This window comes from Scatophagus argus, chromosome 9 (genome assembly GCF_020382885.2).
Source record: "Scatophagus argus isolate fScaArg1 chromosome 9, fScaArg1.pri, whole genome shotgun sequence".
NCBI lineage: Eukaryota > Metazoa > Chordata > Actinopteri > Scatophagidae > Scatophagus > Scatophagus argus.
Genome location: NC_058501.1, coordinates 14095072 through 14115405, shown reverse-complemented (window position 1 = coordinate 14115405; position 20334 = coordinate 14095072). Strand labels below are relative to the sequence as shown.

Genomic DNA, 20334 nt, shown 5'->3' with positions numbered 1-20334 from the left:
GTCAAAATCAAGCTAGAAATGAAAAGGGAAATCTTTGAGTACACTTTGCCAGTGTTAATATGCCATATACTTTTCTAACTCAGTTGGAATATGGAGACATACCTACTCTGTGGGTGTGTGTGTTTGTGGGTGTGTGTGTGTAGGTGAATTAAAGCTAAGAACAAACAAGAGACTGATGAGGCCCACTGCTGCACTGTATCATAAAATGGTATGCAGTATAAAGTATACAAATTCACAAATCACACGCACAGGCTGACAGAGGTGAGAAATATTTCACCCCTTTGCTCTGGACATCTGCCATCAGCCAGGGTCTGTTTGTCTGTGTTTCCAGTGCAATAATTTAGAAGCACACTGAAAAAGCCCACTCATATAACCTGAGAAGTCAGATTTATGGGACTCTGCAATTAATCTGATACTGCATAATTCTATTTTGATGATGTTATTGTTCCTGTGGGTAGCAGGCTGGCTTTGAACAGTCTTGGGGTGAGTTTAGTCAAGAGAGGCTAAAGGGTGGGCGATCTAACGGTTCCTGCTGCTTTGCCACAGTCTCGTGTTGGTCTTGACTTAATAGAGCCGGAACGACTGTAGGACCGTTTGGATGGGAGAAGTGTGCTGGGCTAGTTGCCGTAATGCTGTGTGAGTGTTGGCAGTGAGTGAAAAGCGAGCAGGGCTTGGGTTGAGAGCACCAATATATGGAATTCTGTCAAAACAAAACTCAGCTTACTTAAATAAACGTCCATAAAGTTTTGGTCGGAGGTATGAATTCAGGGAGGACACACACAAACACGTTTCAGACAGCAGCTCGTGAAATTAAAGGACGTCTGAGGCTTGTTATGTTTTAGAGAGTTGAAGAATTTGGAACATTTTAGAGCTGGAGAGACATATGATGGAAGGTAGCCCAAGTTTGCAAAACATTTGATTTTCAGAAAAATAAAAACCTGATGATCCTTGCAAAACCCAGAAGGTCATTTAACAGCACTTCCAATGATATTTCCAGAATCCTCAAAGGCATTTTTTTTTGTTTGTTTGTTTGGTTGGGTTTTTTTTTTAAGACTGTGGAGTTGCATTTCTTGTAATGGTAGCCAGAAATAACATTTTTTCTTGATTAGCTTGTAGCTGCATATTGATGTTTCTTTCCAAATTTCAGATTCTCATACAAAATAACATAATATTTTGCTTGAGTTTTACAAAGTAGGCAATTGCATTTTTCATTTCTATATTAGCCAGTGAACATAATAGAGCATTTAGCAGCTAAAGAGGAGGATGGGGGTTTTTTTTGTTGTTTTCTCAGGAAATGGTGGAGATGAGAAACAGCTGAAAGGAGAGTGAAAACTCAGAAAACAGAAACATGACTCCAAATGAATGAAAATGTGGTCGCTATTGGATGTCTAAATAGGCAACTGTTTGCTAACATGTTTCCCATATCAACTTAAGAGGCAACAATATGTCAAAGTTGTTTTCACAGCTTGTTTCTGCTGCCCCCAAGTGACAAAAAAAAAAAAAAATAAAAAATCAGTAATAGCAGGTTTAAATGATTTTGTGAGTTTTGATGGTGATACATGAGCGGTGCATTCTGGGCCTGGATGGGAGGATGAAGAAGTGGTGGAAAAGGGGGAAAAACTTCTTAATGACCAGTCTTAAATTGAACATTCTTACTCATTACCCCCAAAGTTGGGGGGAGGGGATTTATGTGTGCATGTGTGCAGGAAGGGCCGGTGAGCAGTGTGTAGAGTGGTGGAGCACAGATGCATTTTGGGGGAAATTACATACAGTAATGAGTAACCAAGGACCAGAGCTGTTGTCAGTAAAATGGGGGTCATTTCCGCGCTACATACACTTAAGTTTGACACACAGTACTTATTATAGTCACACTTGAGCACACCCACCCAAAAACACAAAACACACAGATGCTTACATGAAACCCGTATTAAACGTGCAACCACCTGGAGAGGTCAAAATGACTTAGGGGAACAATTTTTAAAATAGAAACCTGCATTTTATTTCACATAAACTCACATCTGCATCACACGCATTTAGAGCACAGGGAAACTAGATCATCATCACTGTGTCATCTAATGGGCATCCTAATTATTAACAAACGCACCAGCATCCTCAACATCTGTGTTTTGGATGTTAGGGTTTGTGATCTGGAACCAAACAAACAATAATCACATGAAGTCATTTACCTTGTGCCTCGTACTGCTGAGTCTTCAGTGCAGAATCAGGAGCGGTACGCCTGTAAGCACCCTCAGATTAGTGCATATTAACATTAACAGTGCAGAGTTCCCTGTGTGGGAGTCACTTTCCTGTTCTTGATTAAAGAGGTGATAACACACAAACACACTCACATTTACACATACATTTATACACACATAAATAGAGGAAATGTAGAAATGTTTCCCAGTCTCCCATGTCAGTGTGTCTAATTAAGGGGCTCATAGGGCCCTTAGTGGTATTTCCCAGTACCCTCTGGACTACAGGAAGTAATAAGTGTCATGTTTATGGGCAGTTTTGGTAGTTATTATTTTACTTACATATATACGGAGGAATACTGCTTATTTATATATATATTATTTATATGTATATGACCTGCACTGCCTATATTTTCCGAAAGTCCAAAAGTAAGTAATACCAATTCACACATCTTAACCTATGCCATGACTACAACAAAATTCCTAAACTACTAGTATAGCTTGTGTATTGTAACATTTTGATGCAATTATAACCTACAAATGCAGACAAATGCCTTTTTTTACAGACCTCTGAGACAAACCCTTTCCAAATTTTGGTCGTTTGTGCTTTATATCCTGTGGGACAGCAGACTCATTATTGAAAAAGAACCCTATGGTGTCACAATTGGGGACCTTTAGGCACCTGTGCAATTTGCTTTCTATGTCAGTGTGGATGTTGGTGAACAGACATCTACGAGGTCTTAATAATGTGTTTATCACATACAGTATGCTAACAGTTATATTCTCTTCCCGCAGTCTGAAGGTGGATGTGTGTGCAGCAGTGAGCGGAGTGGGGATCCCCAACTCTGTAGGTAAGCAGCTGTGCAGTATGGTGGAATGAGAGGGGGAGGCGACGGGAAAAGCACAGAGGGTGGGACAGAAATGAGAGCCAGCTCCTTTGCACATCTCATTAGAGTTTCCTGCTGTGAAACCGCTGCTCTGACACACCGAAAAGAATGGAGAACAAACACAAGAGGGAGGGAACGGCTAAGATTTGGGCAGACAGAGACAGACGATGGAGGTGTAAAATACATGGTCTCCACTGTCTAATGATGCTCTGTGGAGTGCAATGGCCACAAATAGCTCCCTATTCATAACTAATGGAAAAAAGGGATTGGATTCCACAGTGAAGGATGATTTGTGGATTTGCCTTACTCACTCTCATTGTCAGGCTTTCCTCTCACTTCTCCATCCATTTCTACCTCTGAATTATTACTTTTCTGTCCAGATCTGAGAGCAGAGCTGCAGCTGGATTGGTTGAAAGGCACCAGAGGTGGAGTTAAGAGAGTTTTGTTCCTGGACACCCAGCAGCCTCAGCGCACAGGGCTCCTAACACTGGGTGTCAACCACCCACGTGCATGCCTGAAATACACCATTTACCTGAAAGTGAGTAAATCGCAGATACAAACACAGATTTGAGAGCTTTGCATGATGTTGTGTATCTTAACAGAGGAATCAGCCATCAAACTGTTCTGTTTACTATTTGAGCTTTCTGTTACCCTGTCAGGAGGACGATGAGTTCAGGGACAAATTGACTCCTATCTCACTGGCTCTGAACTACAGTTTGGCTCCACCCTCTCATGACCAAAACCTCCCACCTGTCCTTAACCATTACAGCAGCACCTTCCTTCAAGAGCAAGTGAGTATATCTCTATGATGTATACGGTTTAAGCACTGTGTTGTACATCTACTGCATGTTTGTCCGTACTGGAAGAAGAATCCTTCCCTGCTCTTCCAGCAGTTTCTCCCATTTTTCCCCTGTTAAAGAGTCTCTTTTCATGGAGCTTTTCTTTATCCAAATCGAGGGTCTGAGGGTAGCTGGTGCCATATAATGGACGGTTTCTACAGCCACTTGAGGAAAATTTGTGTTTTGTGAAACATATTGGTCTAAATAAATAAAACTGACTTGACCTGATTACATTAAGGCCAACTCTGGGCACATACTGCCAAATATAAAACCCAAATTCAACCTGATGTCATATTTCAGTTGTTCTTTCACAAATAGAGGCTTTATCCCAGAATAAAAAAAACTGCTTTCCCTGTTAATATCAAGCTCAACTTTGTCTTTTCAAAGGACTGATGAGACAAAAATGGCTGGTAAACTCTGACCTACTTTACAAGCAAAGTTTTAGAGATCAGAAAGTTAGAATCCAGAATTTAACTATAAGAAAATCAGGAGCACCTGCACCGCAGCGTAAGAAGAAAGGGCTTGCTGCACACCAAAAACTCAACTTAAAACTATTTATTTGCCAAGCCTTTTGAAGAATATACGAAACACACTGCCTGCTCTTCAGAAAGTGTTCAGCTTTAAGTTTTTCCAGAACTGAGTTGCAGCGAGCCATTTCTTCATTTTCAATTCCAGTACCCAACTGTGTTCATGGATGCTCATGCATCACACAAGGCCAGTTTACCTCACTTTGCCTTGCTTTGATCAAGTATTTCCCTTATTTTTCCATTGCTAACCATAAGCTTACCCAGGCTGTACTTTCTAATGCTGGACATTACATGTCTTAATGGCAACATATAACACCTATGGATGTAGACAATTAAAGGGACAGTGAGGAAAGAACATTTTTTAATTACAAAGTTACATTTTAAAATAACCAAACCGAACCTCAGCCTGATGCTGGGCACAACAAAACCCAAAAGTTAATCTGCTGCTGATCTCTGGTGTGCGTGTTCGTGTCTGTATGTCTACAGCACCTGCATCCTGGTGTGTCCCTGGTCTGTTACATTGCTGTCTATTTTTAGTTTTCGTGATGATGTCCAGCGTTCGTCAAAACTCTCCTCCTGACAATCCCCCTCTCTGTGCCCCGCTTCCTCTCAGGCCTACATTCTCCTGGACTGCGGTGACGACAACATTTGTATCCCTGACCTCCAGCTCTCTGCCAGCATGTAAGAGTGACACGGCCACGCCCTCCGACCTCAACCTGTAAACACTCAATACTTCACACAGCCAAACACACATGCACACACACACACACACAACAAAACGGAAGAAAGTATGTCTGTTATTCCTCACACAATGAGCAAAGTTTACGCTGAAGTTGCTCACATTATAGCTCCATTTGCCGTGTGGTTTGCGAGGGTGTTTGTGTGCGCATGTGTGTATGTGAATTAGCCTGCTCTCTGTAGTGTTTCCAGCTGTACGATATCTCCATGGCAGCGTAATACAAACACCCTGTCACCCTTTACTGACTGACGCACATGATCACACGCACACACACACACACACAGTGCTGGGGTTATTGTGGGGGTCAGGCATATTGCATTCCAAGCAGCAGAAAAGAATGCGCATGAACCATTTCTTAAAATTCTAATTTGAATTTAACAAAAACCACAGGACCTGTGAGTAACTGCCGCAGAGTGTCTTATTTCCTGTGTCCTCTACATGACTGAAATCATTTCTTTTCTCTTCATATTGTTCTCTCTTTGAAAAAAAAAATACACACACACACACACAGGGATCGTTCAGAGCTGGTGATTGGAGATGACAATTTGGTCTTGTTGACCATCACTGCGGTGAACCGAGGAGAGGGAGCTTATGAGACCGAGCTCCACACACTGGTACCACCTGAGGCGGACTACATCGGAGTGAAGCGCAACGCCGAGGTGAATAAGCACACACTGACTTACATGACACGCACTGGACTTATATTTGTCTAAAATCAGTTTAGGACTGGGGCATGTGCATGTGAGCAAGCAGACATACAAAATGAGGAGGCTGAGCTCTTTGAGGCTGCACTTACAGCACGACATCACATCTTGTTGTGTCTCTGCGGTGTGTGTTTGTTTGGAGTGATTAAGGCGAGGCTATCAGCAGGCTATGCTTTACTGGCAACAGCCCAAAAGCCCCTATTATGATTTACAAGCTGCATTAGTGACCACGGAAATGGATGGGGTCAAATGCTGTGCGTGTGTGTATGTGTGTGCGTGTATGTAAGTATGTGTGTGCATGTATGTGTGTGTGTTTGCCTGCGTGTCTGCACTAATGAGTGTGTAATGGGGCTGTTTGATTGATGAGGTTGTTACTGTCAGAGCATTCATCACTCCTCCTCTCCTGCGTTCCCCCTTCCCTCCCTCGTCCTCTTTCTCAGTCCCTCGCTCCCTTCCCCCTTTGATGGTGTCATACCTCCCTCCTCTGTTCTTTTCTCTCCCCTCTTGACTCTCAGTGCTCCCTATTTGTCACTTTAATCCACTTTTGCTTCATCATCTCACTCACCGTACTTGTGTTTTTTTCTCCGTTTCCTTCGCTCCTCTCCTCTCTAGTCCCCGTCTCAACCAAGCTGCGAGTACAAGATGGTCAATGAGTCCAGGATGGTGGTGTGTGACCTTGGAAACCCAATGGTGGCTGGGACAGAGGTGAGTTTTTGAACACCAAAGCTGAAAAGCAAATGCACGCTTTTCACTAAAACATCCTTTTCAAGTGTCCGCGCTAAGAAGCTGCGACTGTTGCTGCTCACGTTTAATTCACACTGATTGATGGTTTCCAGTGATTACTGATCATCACCTTGACCCTCATTCCACACGCTTTGACTCCCTTGACGATGTTTCACACTCAGTGTGACTTATGTGTGCATGTGCATGAATGTGTGCAGTGTGTAATAATCCATTTAGCTCTTGGATAGCTGACACATGCAGGAAACTAAGGCTTTGTAAAGTAAAGAGTCATCCCTTCCTACATGAAATTCTACCACGCTGGTTTATGTATGTGCACCACAAAGAATGTCACATGTGCTGCAGTGTGTGTATGTGATCATGTGTGTGTGTGTTAATGTGCTAGTGTGAATGTGGGGTGTTTCTAAAGATGTCAAGGCCGGTACAGAGGTGCGTTTGAGCTCTGGAGGTGACACGGCCTACTGATAAATCAATTATGTGGTCATGTTTCACTGTTGGGGGAGGAGAGCAAAACAAGGCTTTAGAAAGGGACAAGGTTTGTGTGTGTGTGTGTGTGTGTGTGTGTGTGTCCTCCCCAGCCATCCAGATGTTTCCCATATTTAACTCTCCCCTCACCCCGTTGGACGTTCAAGAATCCATGAGCTTATGCAGAACATACCTCCACATACCCCATACAGACTCTGGCTCTATTGTGCAACTAAAGAGCTCTCATCCCCGGAGTTCATTCACTGTGCCACACGACACAGCTGTAGTGCCTCACTGAGCAGGGTGATCAGTGCAGGAGGTACATTCCTGAAGGAAAGCTGGTTTCGGCTTCAGTATCTGTGCCTGTCTGCATCTCTCTCAATGCTTTGTTGTTTTTTTGGGGTTTTTTTTTGCCTTTTTGCCTTTTTGTCATCATTAAATTTCAAAGAGCTTCAACTGCATTAGGCAAAATTCAGCATATTTTGTCAAAGCTTTGGTTGCGGACAATAATGATTGATAATACTGAAGTCAAAGGTAGACAATAATTTAAATAATTATTTATCAGATTTCAGAGGGAATCTTGTGGTATCATATTACGTCGTTGCTAGTGTTTTGATTCTGGAAAAATATTCTTCTTAACATTGTGACACTGTTTTCAGCCTACATTTAAGTGTTTAAATTTCAAGTTTAACTTTAAAAGTTACACTTTAAAGCTTGCAGGGGCTGGATGCTGTTTGTAACCACTAAGCGATTCAGGAAAGAGATGGTTTTGTTTTTTTGTTGTTTTTTTTTTGGTTTTTTGAGATAGCTGATTTTTGGTTGTCATCAGCTGTCTTTCTCCAGAATCACTGAAGCCCAGCAATGTCCCGAACACAGCAACATAATAAGAAAATAAGGAAACCCAGGCAGAGTACAGGGTCTATGCAGATGCGGACACAGCTACACACTTCTAAAGGGTCATAAGGGATGATTATTTTCTTATCCATGCTATACGTACGTGTTGTAGAAACAATCACTGTTTTGCCAAAATGTGACCAAATGCACTTCTTGTGGCAAAGTTTTGTGGCATCAGGGACTGCAGTAACCCAACACAGAAGTAGCATATTTAGCCATACTGCGGCATAAATGTAATTATTTGAATACACTGAGCATGCAAATGGATGGAAGAGAATAAGACAACATTGCAAGAGAGCTCTGAGAAAGTTTCTGTGGATGTTTTGATGATTTTTTCTCCACCGTGAAAATGTACAATCCATTGTAACCAACATAAATTGAAGCTTACCACAGCTGCTAGTGTCTCTAAAGGATCAACTACAAACTTTTAAAAGCCACCTTTCAAGCTGGGCATGAGATTCACAAGACAGCTGACCTATTTAGACTTTTTGTTGGGCTGTCCTCCTCCGTCTCCTCCTCATCTGTCTATGACACTGAGTATGGTAGGCGATAGTGACGTCCTCTCTCTGAACGACTCATACTCATTTGATGTTCGTCTCTTTAGATCTCTTTCTGTCTCGCTCATGTCCTCCAGTCTCTCTCTAATGTGTCCCGTAAAGATGGCCTGACTTTGTAGTCCCACACCCCACCCACACCCCCACCTCGTGAAGTGTGAGTCTGCACGGTGTCATTTCCCACATGTGTTGACCTGTGTTTCAGTAGAGCTCATACACATCGTCTACAGATGCACAAACACTGTGTCGTGCAATGACATGCACGCACACACACACACACACACACACACACAGAGTTGTGTTTCCATCACTTTTGGGAACATTACATAGACATTCATTGCCTGGAGGCTTAACCATAACAATAAATATGACTTGCCTAATCCTAACCCTGACCTCAGCCTAACCTTAAAGCAAGTCTTCACCCTAATATTTAATGATTTATGTTGTTGGAACTTGCATTTTGTCCCCATAAATAAGGCAGGTCCTCACAATGTGACTGTGTAAACACATTTTTGTCTTCCCCCCACACACACATACACTTACACACATACATTTACACACACAGAGTTGTCGTACAGTGGATGATGAGCTAAATCCGCCATGTGTTTTGAGTTAGTCTGGAGGACAGGGGACTTAATCTGGGAAAAGACAAGAACCTAAACTGTAGCTTTTATGTGTGTGTAGTCTGGATTTTGTCTGATTTTAGATTTCTGCTTTAGTCACCATACAGACACACAAACGTGTTCTGTCTATATAACAACAGTAGAGGATGTAGTTAACATGGATTTTACTAACATGCTGCAGCCTTTGATGTACAGATGTGTCTTATTTCTGTCTTTCTTTCCTCTGTCATCTCTCTAGCTGTCCTCCTCTTTTACTGTCACATGTTTTTCATATGTTCTCTCTTTTTTGCGTTTTCTCCACACTCGTCCCCAGCTGTCTGTTGGTTTGAGGTTTTCTGTCCAAAGGCTGGAAGATGCTGGACCGAAGATCAGCTTTGAGCTACAGATCCACAGGTGACACACCCACCAACTCTCACGCATACCCCCCCCCCCCAACCTCACACACGAGCACGCAGGCGCTCACACAGTCTCACAAAGAGCTGTTTGTCTTTCTTCTGAGCCATGTAAATAAGTTTTGTGTCTGTCCTGATCACATCGCTGTCTGTGGTGTGATGAAACCAACCTCAGAGCACAGAAGAAGACAGATGGCCTAGAGGAAATCCAGAGAAGAAACAAGTTCAACACAACATGTTCACTGTTTGCTCCATTATATTTTTTTCAATTCATCACATCACTAGACACAGACAGTTAAATGTTGGCCAAGCCGGCCGCCAGAGAAATTGTTCTTGGAGTCAGCTGAGCATAAAAATTGAGTTTTATTATGAGCTTTTCTGAGCCTTTACATTTACACCAATAGAATGACAGCCTTCTGTGAAATGCTTGCAAACAGATGCAGCCAGTCAATGTGTTTTTATTTTATGCCTTTGGATTTTATTTAAACACCCTGTGAATCTTTCCACAGCTCCAACAAAGATAATCCCGACAGTAACCTGGTCAGTTTGAATCTGTCCATTGCTGCCATGGCTCAACTTGATTTACGCGGGTGAGTCAAGCATCTTTGCATGTGAGAGCGTAGCATCCTTTCTGAAAAACAGTGACAAAATACTTTGTTGCTGTGTCTGCTTCACAAAGATGCAATTGATCTGGTTTCAGCCTAAATCTTTTGGTGTTTGCGGAGTATTATAGCAGCATTTTGAGATGTTTAAATTTGTGGAGACTGTTTATATACAGATGGAAAACAGCATGAAAACACAGTTCGAGAAATAAATTTGAACTAATCATGAGCACATGGGAGACTTGTGAGCGTTTGACATGTTCACGGATGCCCCTAAGCCCACTGATACACACACACACACGCGCACTTCAAAGCTTGTACTGTTGCATGGCGTTGTTTGGGTGTGGTCAGTTGTACATACAAACAGAGGAGGAGCTGGGATGTGAGAGAGATGAGGACACACGAGTTCCTGTGTTTGGACTGTGAAGCTGCCCTGACTCAGCTGTGTTCATCTGACATTTTAAATTTTGTCTTTTTTTGGGTTTACTCAAATCTGATTAGACTGCTGTGGGCATAAACAGTTTTGCCCACTGAAGTCAGACTACCTTGAAATCTTCAGAATGGTGTCGTCATATTTTCAGCAGTTTCCCAAACAGGAAAATCCAGGTTTACCCTGCAATGCTGCCAGCATTTCTGTTATCATTGACAGTATTTTCTATATAGAGTTCATACGAATTCACCAAAAACTGTACAAAAAAGTTTTTTGCTTCATTTCTCTGTAAAATGCGGGTGCAATTAGTGGTCACTTTATTAGAATCAAAGAGGAATCATTATTCACTTACATTACTTATTCGATCCATAGTTGTTATTGGCACTGTCATACAGGCACTGAGGTCACAGTGGTGGTGTTTCTAATATTCTGACTTCCCCTTTATATAAATGAGAAGTAAACACATCTTTCGTAGTCCACTTCAACCCCACCTTTTCATATATGTCAGCAGAGTCTGAGAATTTGTAAAGGTGAATTTTCTGGCAGAGCTGTGCCGTTCAATCACAGTATTGTACACGTGCACCTAAGAAAATGAGTGTATATTTTGCTGACATGGAATTGAAGACCCTCCATAATGTAGCTGTTAAAAAGTAGGTTCAGATTTTTTAGTCTTACTCACTACCCATATGTACTCTATATTCAGTAGTTTGTCTCTGCAATAAATGTATTCCGAGGTAAGACTGAAGTCAATCGGCTACCCACAACAAAAATGTTTTTTTATTTCAAAGTTATTGTGCTTATAGAACAAAATTTTAGTTCAAATTCAAATTCATTCAAAGAACTCTGTGCCCAATTGCTGAGCCATGGTGGAAGGATACAACCTTGTGGTTTGGTGTAGGTGACAAGGCCTAGAAGAGACATCCAGACAGTAAAAAAAAACGAATTGAATGATCACACTGACAAAGAGTCAACATTCACACTGTCAGTCAGTGTTATATGTAAAAGGACTTCCTAGTCAGTGTGCACATGCATCAGTGTCAACAAGCTGTTTCTTCTCTCTTCAGGGTGTCTCACCCTTCTCAGGTGGTGCTGCCATTCCCACGCTGGGAACCCAAAGAGAAGCCTGTCAAAGAGGACGACGTGGGGCCACAAGTAACACACATCTATGAGGTAAATGCATGCCCTTCACTGAACCACACACCAGCAGCTAAATCATATGCGAAAGGAAGGGAAGGTGGAGGTATGCTGAGAGATGACGAGATGAAAAAGTAGAAGGCTTGGTTGTTTTGTTTTTGTTGTTGCTGGTGGTCTTTGGGTCGACTATTAAGATGAAAAGAGCAGAGAAATGGGTGTGGGAAGTTGTACATTAGGCTGCAGCAAGGTGGAGCAAACAGCATCACACACAAAGTAAAAACAGTAGCTCCATAATGAATTGGGCTCTGGCTGATCAAAGGTCTCCAACTCAGGAGTAATTATGGCTGTGATGGAGGGAAAAAGAGGAGAAAGGTTTGGGGTGCAGGGTTGCAGAGTAGGGAGTAGGGAGCAAGGCAAGAAGGGAACAGCAAGGAAGGGAAGGAGGAGGGATTTTTCTTAAGTCTGGACACAGTGTAATGAGTAATAAACACCAAGATGAAAAACAAGGTCAAACAGAGGTACAGACAAATAGATAGAAGGAGGGAGGATGGCAGACAGACTGGCGACAGTTTACAATAGCAGTATGTGCTTGTGTGTGTCTGTGTGCGGCACATGTGATTTCTTTTTGTTGTAAAAGGATGGCTGCTTCATTGAACCAAGTGCAGCGGTGTCTGGCCTGTCCTGCAGCTGATAATGATTTTCATTTGCGGTGCTTTTCCCAGTTGGCAGCTGCTTCTAGTTAGAGAGGATGGAGTTTTTGCTCTTGCAGAATTCCTGCCCTGCAGCAACCAGGATCATGTCCTGTTTGGATGACTTGCTTCAGTGTTAATGACCGTACGTGCGTGTGTATGTGTGTGTGTGTGTGTGCGTATGTGTGAAAGAAAGAGAGAAAGAAAGAGGAAGAGAATACAGGTCGAGGTAAAAAGTGAAGATTTACTGAATTGATGGTTCATTTAAGCTCATAATTCATTTATCTTAATTTTGACGTGGAACGATGAGCCAGGTGTTGCTGTAGGTTTTACTTGTCTTGTATTTCAGTCACCAGCGACTGAAGGCCGCATTAGCTTTAGCTTCACCAAAACACAGGTGGTCTGTGTCATCATCCCACAGTTATGATAACCTAATTATAGCCACAGTCACTTGAGACCTACTAACAATACAGAAGAGAGCACACCACTGACAACTTTGTTTCCCTTTTTTCTGTTTCGTCCGTCTGTCTCCAGCTCCATAACTCTGGTCCCAGCAGTATTCAGCAGGCTGAGCTCCAGATTGGCTGGCCCTCTCGTTTCCGTGATGAGAACCTGCTGTATGCCATGGAGATTCAAACTGACGGGCCAATTAGCTGCAGGACAAACACCAGCCTCAACCCGCTTGGCCTTCAGGTAACATGACAGCATATGAACATATACACGCTTATACATGCAGATATGCAATAATTTCGTGACTCAAATGTGTAGCTGTGGACATATTACCTGTAGTGGACATGAATATGCTTCATAGTATGCCTACTATTAATTTACCTTTGTTTTATACTTCCAAGCCACTGGACACACTGCAATTTCACACCTTTATTTATTATACTGCTAGCAGTCGATTCATCCGTCCATCTCTCCATTATTTATACCTGCTTGTGTAAAACATAATTGTACCCGATGGTCTGGCTGTTCTCCACGTCCTCTGCCGTTTGGCTCAAAACGAGGGCGATGGAGCATTATGCTTATTATCAGAAATTAGAGCTGGAATGCTTTCCAATATGTGTGAATCATCTGCAGAGTAATTCAAAAAGAAAACATGCAAAAAGTACATCATTATGTCAAAAAGTGAAACTCTACAAGCTGTAATCATATATGAGAACAAAATGAGTCGGGTTCGCAGCATTTGGCTGTTGAGAGGTCAGGTTTTTTTTTCTTTTCCCTTTTACTTTTCCCCTGTCGCTGTCAGTCTGTCTGTGTGTAGATGAGACTGACTGATGCGCTGCAGATCAACAGACACTTCTTTCATCTGACCCCGCATGCATGCTGTCTTCTCTGCTATGCTGTCTTCTCCAGCTCCCCTACACCGTGTCCCACCAATAACTGCAAAATGAATTTATAACTATTTTCAAAATTGTCAAATTGTTAAAGTTATTTGTCTCACGGCTGGGCTGTAATCTGGATACTGTTGGGTTCTTTATTGTTTCTGATATGAAGGAACTTGAAGGTTTGGGCTCTTGTAACTTGTGGCAGACATAAGTTTTTGCGTTTCAACATTTTATTGCGAAATGATCAATCAGTAAACCTGAAAAAAGCGAGTGACAGCTTCAGCCTGTCTCACTTACCGGTAGAAGCCCTATTGAATCTTTCAAAACATCTTTAAAATCTCACTTCACAAGCTTTCTTCAGGTCTGTCTTTGGGTCCACCATCTCCTTCTCATTGGCTGTCTGGCCTACATTAAAGCCCATGTGCAATACAGACCACACCAAAACACCAATATGTGATAACCAGTATATTCTGTCTAATAGCTGTCCTCAAAAGACCCAAACACATGCTGCACAGCACACAACAATTGTTTAAAAAAAATCCATTTTACTTTTTTAAGTTTATATCTGTAGTATGACAGGCACCTCAGCTCTGACTTTACTGTAAATATAAAATGTGAATTGGCTGAAATACATGAGACAATATTAATCAGGTGACTCAAATTCTCTGTTTGGTCTTCTTTTCGTTTCATGTTAATCATTTCCAGCTGAATTGCTGAAAAAACAAAAAAGCAAAATTATCCAAATTGTGACAACTATCTTTCCTTGTCCGTCTTAGATTTCCTCTCTCCAGGACACACCTGAGTTACTGGGTTTCTTGAAGAACACCAGCATGCCTCATCAGCGCCACAAAAGAACCGTCACTGCTCCGCAGAGTTATAGCGGTAAAACTTTGGTGAGCCTCACATATATTTACACAGCAAACCAAATGTCCATTAGTGATTAACAGGTGTTTAACGTCTCTCCACTTTCTCTGATTTCTGTTTCTTCTCCTTTCCTCTGCAGAACTGCACCAATATCTCCTGTCTGAGGATCATGTGTGTGGTTGGCCGCTTGGATCGAAGGCAGAGCGCGGTGGTCAAGATCCGCTCGAGACTCTGGGCTCATACATTCCTGCAGGTCAGTGTCTTGATCTGTCACAAGTTTTCCCTCGGTTATTTGTTTGATTTTGAGGATTTTTCATTGTTTCTCCTGGTTTTTTCATTATACAACTAAATAAGTTAATCTTAATATTTTAATAACAATTGAAATATGTGATTTATTTCAGATAATAATAATGTTACATTTGTCTTACAGCGGCGTAACGACCCCTACATTCTCAACTCTACTGTGTCCTTCATGGTCATAGCCATGCCGTACCGCGTCCAACCCTCCATCCTGCCTCAACACACCACCTCGGTGAGATGCGGGCAGTAACAGAACTGTGTTAGTCCGTGTCAGGTGCTAAAGGAGAAAAAGGTCGTGTATCAGCACTGACTGTATGTTTCTGTGGTCTGCAGATGGGGACCCCAGTGTTATGGGGGACTCCAGATGTGTCCTTCGCTGTTCCACTCTGGGTCATCATCCTGGCCATTCTGCTTGGGCTGCTGGTGCTAGCCATGCTCACATTAGCCATGTGGAAGGTATATATATATATACACACACACACACACACACACACACTCCACCATGCTCACTATTCTTTATAGTAGTTTATTTATCCATTATCCCACCTATAATTACACTAACGGGTTAATGTGATTCCCTCAGTGCGGTTTCTTTGACCGAGCGCGGCCACCAGCTGACGACGACATCTCAGACCAGGAGCAGCTGACGTCTGATCAAACAGGGGACGCCTGAGCCCCTGGCTGGAGGAATGTGGTTTGTGAGGGGAATTGCACCTTCTGAATAATTTAAACCAGATCTGAGATCCGTATTAGTCGGGCCCCACATATCTTGGCTGGAGGTCTTCTACCTCTTTGGTAATGAAACGGACAGAAAAGACAGGCTGAAGACTGCAGCGTCACATGGACCGGGTCCAGAGAACGGACAGAATGGAACCAAAACACACTTAACAAGCTCATTCACACACATATGTCCATTGTTTATCCACTGTGATGAAGCACCAGAAGTGAAGACAGAATGGACTTGTTGTGGAGACAATGATTTAAATGTTTCTGCGACTGAACATTTTTGTGTGTCTGTAAGGGAGGCACTAAGAGACTTGAGATGTACGCACAAGTGCTTTTGTGTGTGTGAGTAAGTGAGTGCGTGCATGACCGTGTGTGTGTGTGTGTGTGTGTGGTGTGTGAGTGTGCATACTGTACATGTATGTGTTTATGAGATGCCTCTTGTGCCATCCTTTCTTTCAGTTATGAAATTCTTTCCCCAGCTGATTTTATTTATCCTCATTTTGTCCAGACTGGTCTGTATACAGATTTATCACATACACACACACACACACACACACACACACACACACACACACACACACACACAAACACACACATGCAGATGCAGCCACACGCATAAATACACACAAGGCACAAATTTGATGTGTATATTTATGAATGTATGTGCAATATTTGAGCGTTGCGTGATACTGAAGCTTGTTTACACTGGCATTATTTTATTAGAGCTTTTCATTGTTTATGTGCATAAATGATTAATTGGTGTATTAGATATTAGTATTGCTGAACAACAAAAAGTGATTGTTTGAAGTGATTTACGGTCAGGCCCCACCACGTAAGTTTTGAAAATGGAGCAAAGTGATGAGACAAATGACAAAAGTAACTTATTATTGCGTTGATAAAATGACTTTAGGATTTTATCTTTGAAGAATTATGCCATATCTCCACAGGTGAAGCCATGCTCTGCTAGTTCAACGTTTGCTCCTGTCTGTTATTTGGGATTTCTTTTTCTAACACGGCAGTTGATAAGACTTCAAAAAGCAGCTGCAGAGATAAACAGTCCATATCAAAAACACACTGTAGACAGTCTGAGGCTGTGTGCCTTACTGCACATACTCTGTGGCATTTAACTTTGTCTTTAATGGTGTCATTTGTTTATCTGTTACGAGTGTATCGTGCTCAGGCAGATGAAACAAGGCGGTCAGGACATCGGGAACATCCTGAGTTTAAAATGTTGTCATGTTTGAGTCAAATTTGGGTTTTTGTATCAAGTGTGAAGTTTTATCACAATAAAGTGTTGTTCCTTTTCTGTATATTATGTAACCGAACTTTATCCTGTCCAGCATGAAGTTAAAAGTGAAATCATCTGTGCATCAATCATCAACCAAGAGCACAGACACATAAAATAATAAGGTTTTAACATTCCTTACTTACAGTAACTTCAGAGGTCAGCTGTTTAACCTGTCGACCCACAAACCCAACTTTTTTGTCTTTTTCTTAAATTCTCTCAATACAAATGTCACATAGAACTTCTGCAATGTGCAGGTTAGGGAGGATTTCACACACCAAATTATCTAGCGTATTGTTAAAAAATCATGCATACTTGATGTTTTGGTTTAAGTTTAATTTGCTGACATTCTTTCAAATTCTTCAATCAAAGTGCAATACCAAACAAATACTTCGATGTAGTTGTAATGCCAGCTCTTTTAAAGTCTTTTGTAGCCAGACTTGCTGGTTGAGGTTTCCACCACAGAGCAAAGACTCTTGCTCCCCCAGGTGGTGCAGCGTAGAAATAAACATAACTGTTTTCTTGAGGAGCAGGACAGACCAGACAAACCTAAAAAGAGACGTGTGAGGCGTGACAGTGACCTCTTGTGGCGATGATTTGAACAAAAACTGTGGGTCTCTCCAAACTGCAGCCACAGATTTTAACAACACACACACATTTTTGGCTTTTGGGTGACACAGATATTTGTGTTTCTCAAATATTTGTCAGACTGGCATAGAGCATACAGGAGGAGGTAGCCAAATAATGGAATAATGTGTTTAGAAAGGAGTATAAACAGTTAGCAAAGTGCAACACACACCAACATTTCTTGAGCATTAACTGTGCATGAATCTATGAATCTGTTTGATATTTCCATAACTGTATTAATCCAAACACACCATGTAATTTATGAGTTATAAAAATGCAAAAAATATTTGGATTTGCAGCACAGCTAGAGAACCAGATAGTTTTAAAACCCAAACCAAAAGTCATTTATATGCATCTTCCCTTCAACTGAAACAGCACTGGTTGTTTTGCAGTAAAGTAATTCTGCAATCACTTCCTGCAAATAGTCCATGTTCTACACTTGTCACGGCTGGTATTCAAGTCTCTTGTGGGAAATATAAAAGCAGGAGGGTGAAGGTGAAGATATCATCAGGCATATTCCTACTGAGAACATTTATCACAGCCACACAGCTGACAAAGCACATATTCACACACAAAGAACCACCAACACATTTTTTTGTTTTTGTCATCATTCTCACAAGAAGAGACATACTGTGTTTTCTTCAGACTCTTTATTTCTTTGAATATATTTGATCAAATGTAAAATCAAACATTTGAAGAAAAGATTTAACAGTTTCTGACTAGCAAACCTCAACACCATCAAAATAAGGGAACATTATTGATACATACTACATATTGTACGTAGGACATACGGTATCTTAGCTGAGATTTAGCCAGCAAACAGAACCCAATTACAACATAATTATTAGTCTTTAACTCCTGTAATTTCCTGTTTTTTGAGCTGGTGCAAAAGAAAATATCTTAGGTGAAGCAATATCCTGTTTTTCAAATAAATGATGATGTATTTTGGAAATTAAACTCCAAAGGTCTGTACATGGGGAACATCCCTTCCACTGGCAACAAGGTCATACCAACATTATAATGGAAGACTTTGGCTATTTACAAATCACTGAGATGCTGTACTGTGTACAATTTCTCTCAGACATGCTGTACATTAGTTAGACTAACCCCCCCATCCCATATGACAAAGTGCAATTCCGTAGATCACCACAAGGTGGTGTTTACACACCATGTTCAACATTACTTAGGCTCTGAAAACTACATATTTTAAGGGGCCCAGTTTAAGCAGTAGGGGTTAAATTATTATTACTGAACCTTTGAATTTAAAGCCCCCACACACCTGTGGCCGACCCTGCCAATGATTCAGTTGATTAGAGCTCCTCTCAGGACTGGGAGGGTGGCTACAAACTGCATTTGACTGACAACTCTTTGTTTCACCAGTTGGGGGGCCATAGCGCCACACAGCTTCAACCTGAGCTGAGGTCTGATTCAGCCAGAATAACAGTGCAGGTGTGAAGGGCCTTTAAAGGCATATTTCAACATTTTGAGTCAGGTGACAAGTTTGATAACATTATTTTATTTTCAATCTTCTCATCCAGTTCTCGGTAAGAAAGCCGATAAGTGTATTTTCCAAAATGTCAAATGTTTCTTCGAAGGATCAGTCCTAACTTTCACAGATTTGTCTGTGTCACGATGTCATTTCGGGGTCTGTATTTGAAAAATTTCTTGTAGAAAAAAATACAAATACAGGCCACACTCACAGAGAGAAAATGGCTACAAAGACAAACTGATGAAACAGTACCTCTACTTTGTAACAGTGAAAAATATAAGACCACGTCATTTTTGGAGAAGAACAGTCACTGGGCAGTGTTTAGCCTGAGCAGTCAAACACAAACAGAGGAGAACAGTCTGAGTTTACAATAAACACCTTTCAGGAGTTATAAAAAATTCATGGCTATTATGATAAACTGCACTTCATATTCACACATACTGTATGTTACAGTGTGCAAGTCAAATTAAACTCTGAGGGAGCCAAATTAGAAGTGAACCACATTCATGAACGTGAGATCAATACCCAACCTGACAAAAACAAAAGCAGGACCACTTGATATTGGTGAGTTAATGGAATGATTGAAGAAGGAGGCGCTGTGGCACATACAGTACATAGGCTACATAAGGGTTAAAATATCTATACACAACTGTACACTCTATAGGATACAATTTACTGTACATGATCAACACTAACTGGCTAGTTACAATTCTTTCTTTCTGTCTCTGTATAGTAGATCTATCTGTCATCAAAAATAAAGTTGAGATAGTTTGCCCAATGTGTGTTTACATTCCCTGCTCCGGTATACTTTCCCTCAATCATAAACCTGTAGGACACGACGCGAAGAAAAACAGTCAGTTATTGTCATTATATCATATAACAGCTGAGGAACAGGGATGCCATCGCTTCATCAAAGTGCTGCTGCTCACAACAGACACAGACTGCACATATGACTGTGGTCATGCACATACTGTCTCAGGCCTACACACACACACACACACACACACACACACATACATACACATACACACACGGTTCCTGAGCATGAACTGTAGGATATTTATTTTGGCTCTACTCTAAGAAAGAAATGACATATATAGAGAAAGATAGCTGTTTTGATCAAAACAGCAGTACTCTGATATAACGGGTATGGACTTAGAGAAGGCATACCATCACTGAGAAAAAAGGATTTTTATGGCAAAACCCTTACAAAAATGTGCATGTGCTGCCGTGAATTAGGTAAAAGGCCATAGTTTCTGTAACAAAGCAACAGAATGTTACACCATTTTGATTTTTTTTA

At 41.4% G+C, this 20334-nt stretch overlaps 1 protein-coding gene across 1 annotated transcript in view; it reads left to right on the top strand.

Annotated features, from left to right (window-relative positions):
- Window positions 1-16943, top strand: part of itga8 (integrin, alpha 8) — a 37867-nt gene extending 20924 nt beyond the window's left edge. The window contains exons 16-30 of the mRNA XM_046399460.1: window positions 2988-3043; window positions 3460-3617; window positions 3739-3870; window positions 5059-5126; window positions 5696-5843; window positions 6501-6593; window positions 9479-9558; window positions 10067-10147; window positions 11654-11759; window positions 12947-13105; window positions 14520-14636; window positions 14747-14860; window positions 15038-15139; window positions 15241-15363; window positions 15491-16943. Of these exons, the coding sequence (XP_046255416.1) occupies window positions 2988-3043; window positions 3460-3617; window positions 3739-3870; window positions 5059-5126; window positions 5696-5843; window positions 6501-6593; window positions 9479-9558; window positions 10067-10147; window positions 11654-11759; window positions 12947-13105; window positions 14520-14636; window positions 14747-14860; window positions 15038-15139; window positions 15241-15363; window positions 15491-15580 (1627 nt within the window). The 3' untranslated portion in view covers window positions 15581-16943. The remainder of the gene's footprint in view (window positions 1-2987; window positions 3044-3459; window positions 3618-3738; window positions 3871-5058; window positions 5127-5695; window positions 5844-6500; window positions 6594-9478; window positions 9559-10066; window positions 10148-11653; window positions 11760-12946; window positions 13106-14519; window positions 14637-14746; window positions 14861-15037; window positions 15140-15240; window positions 15364-15490) is intronic.
- The last annotated feature ends 3391 nt before the right edge of the window (window positions 16944-20334 follow it).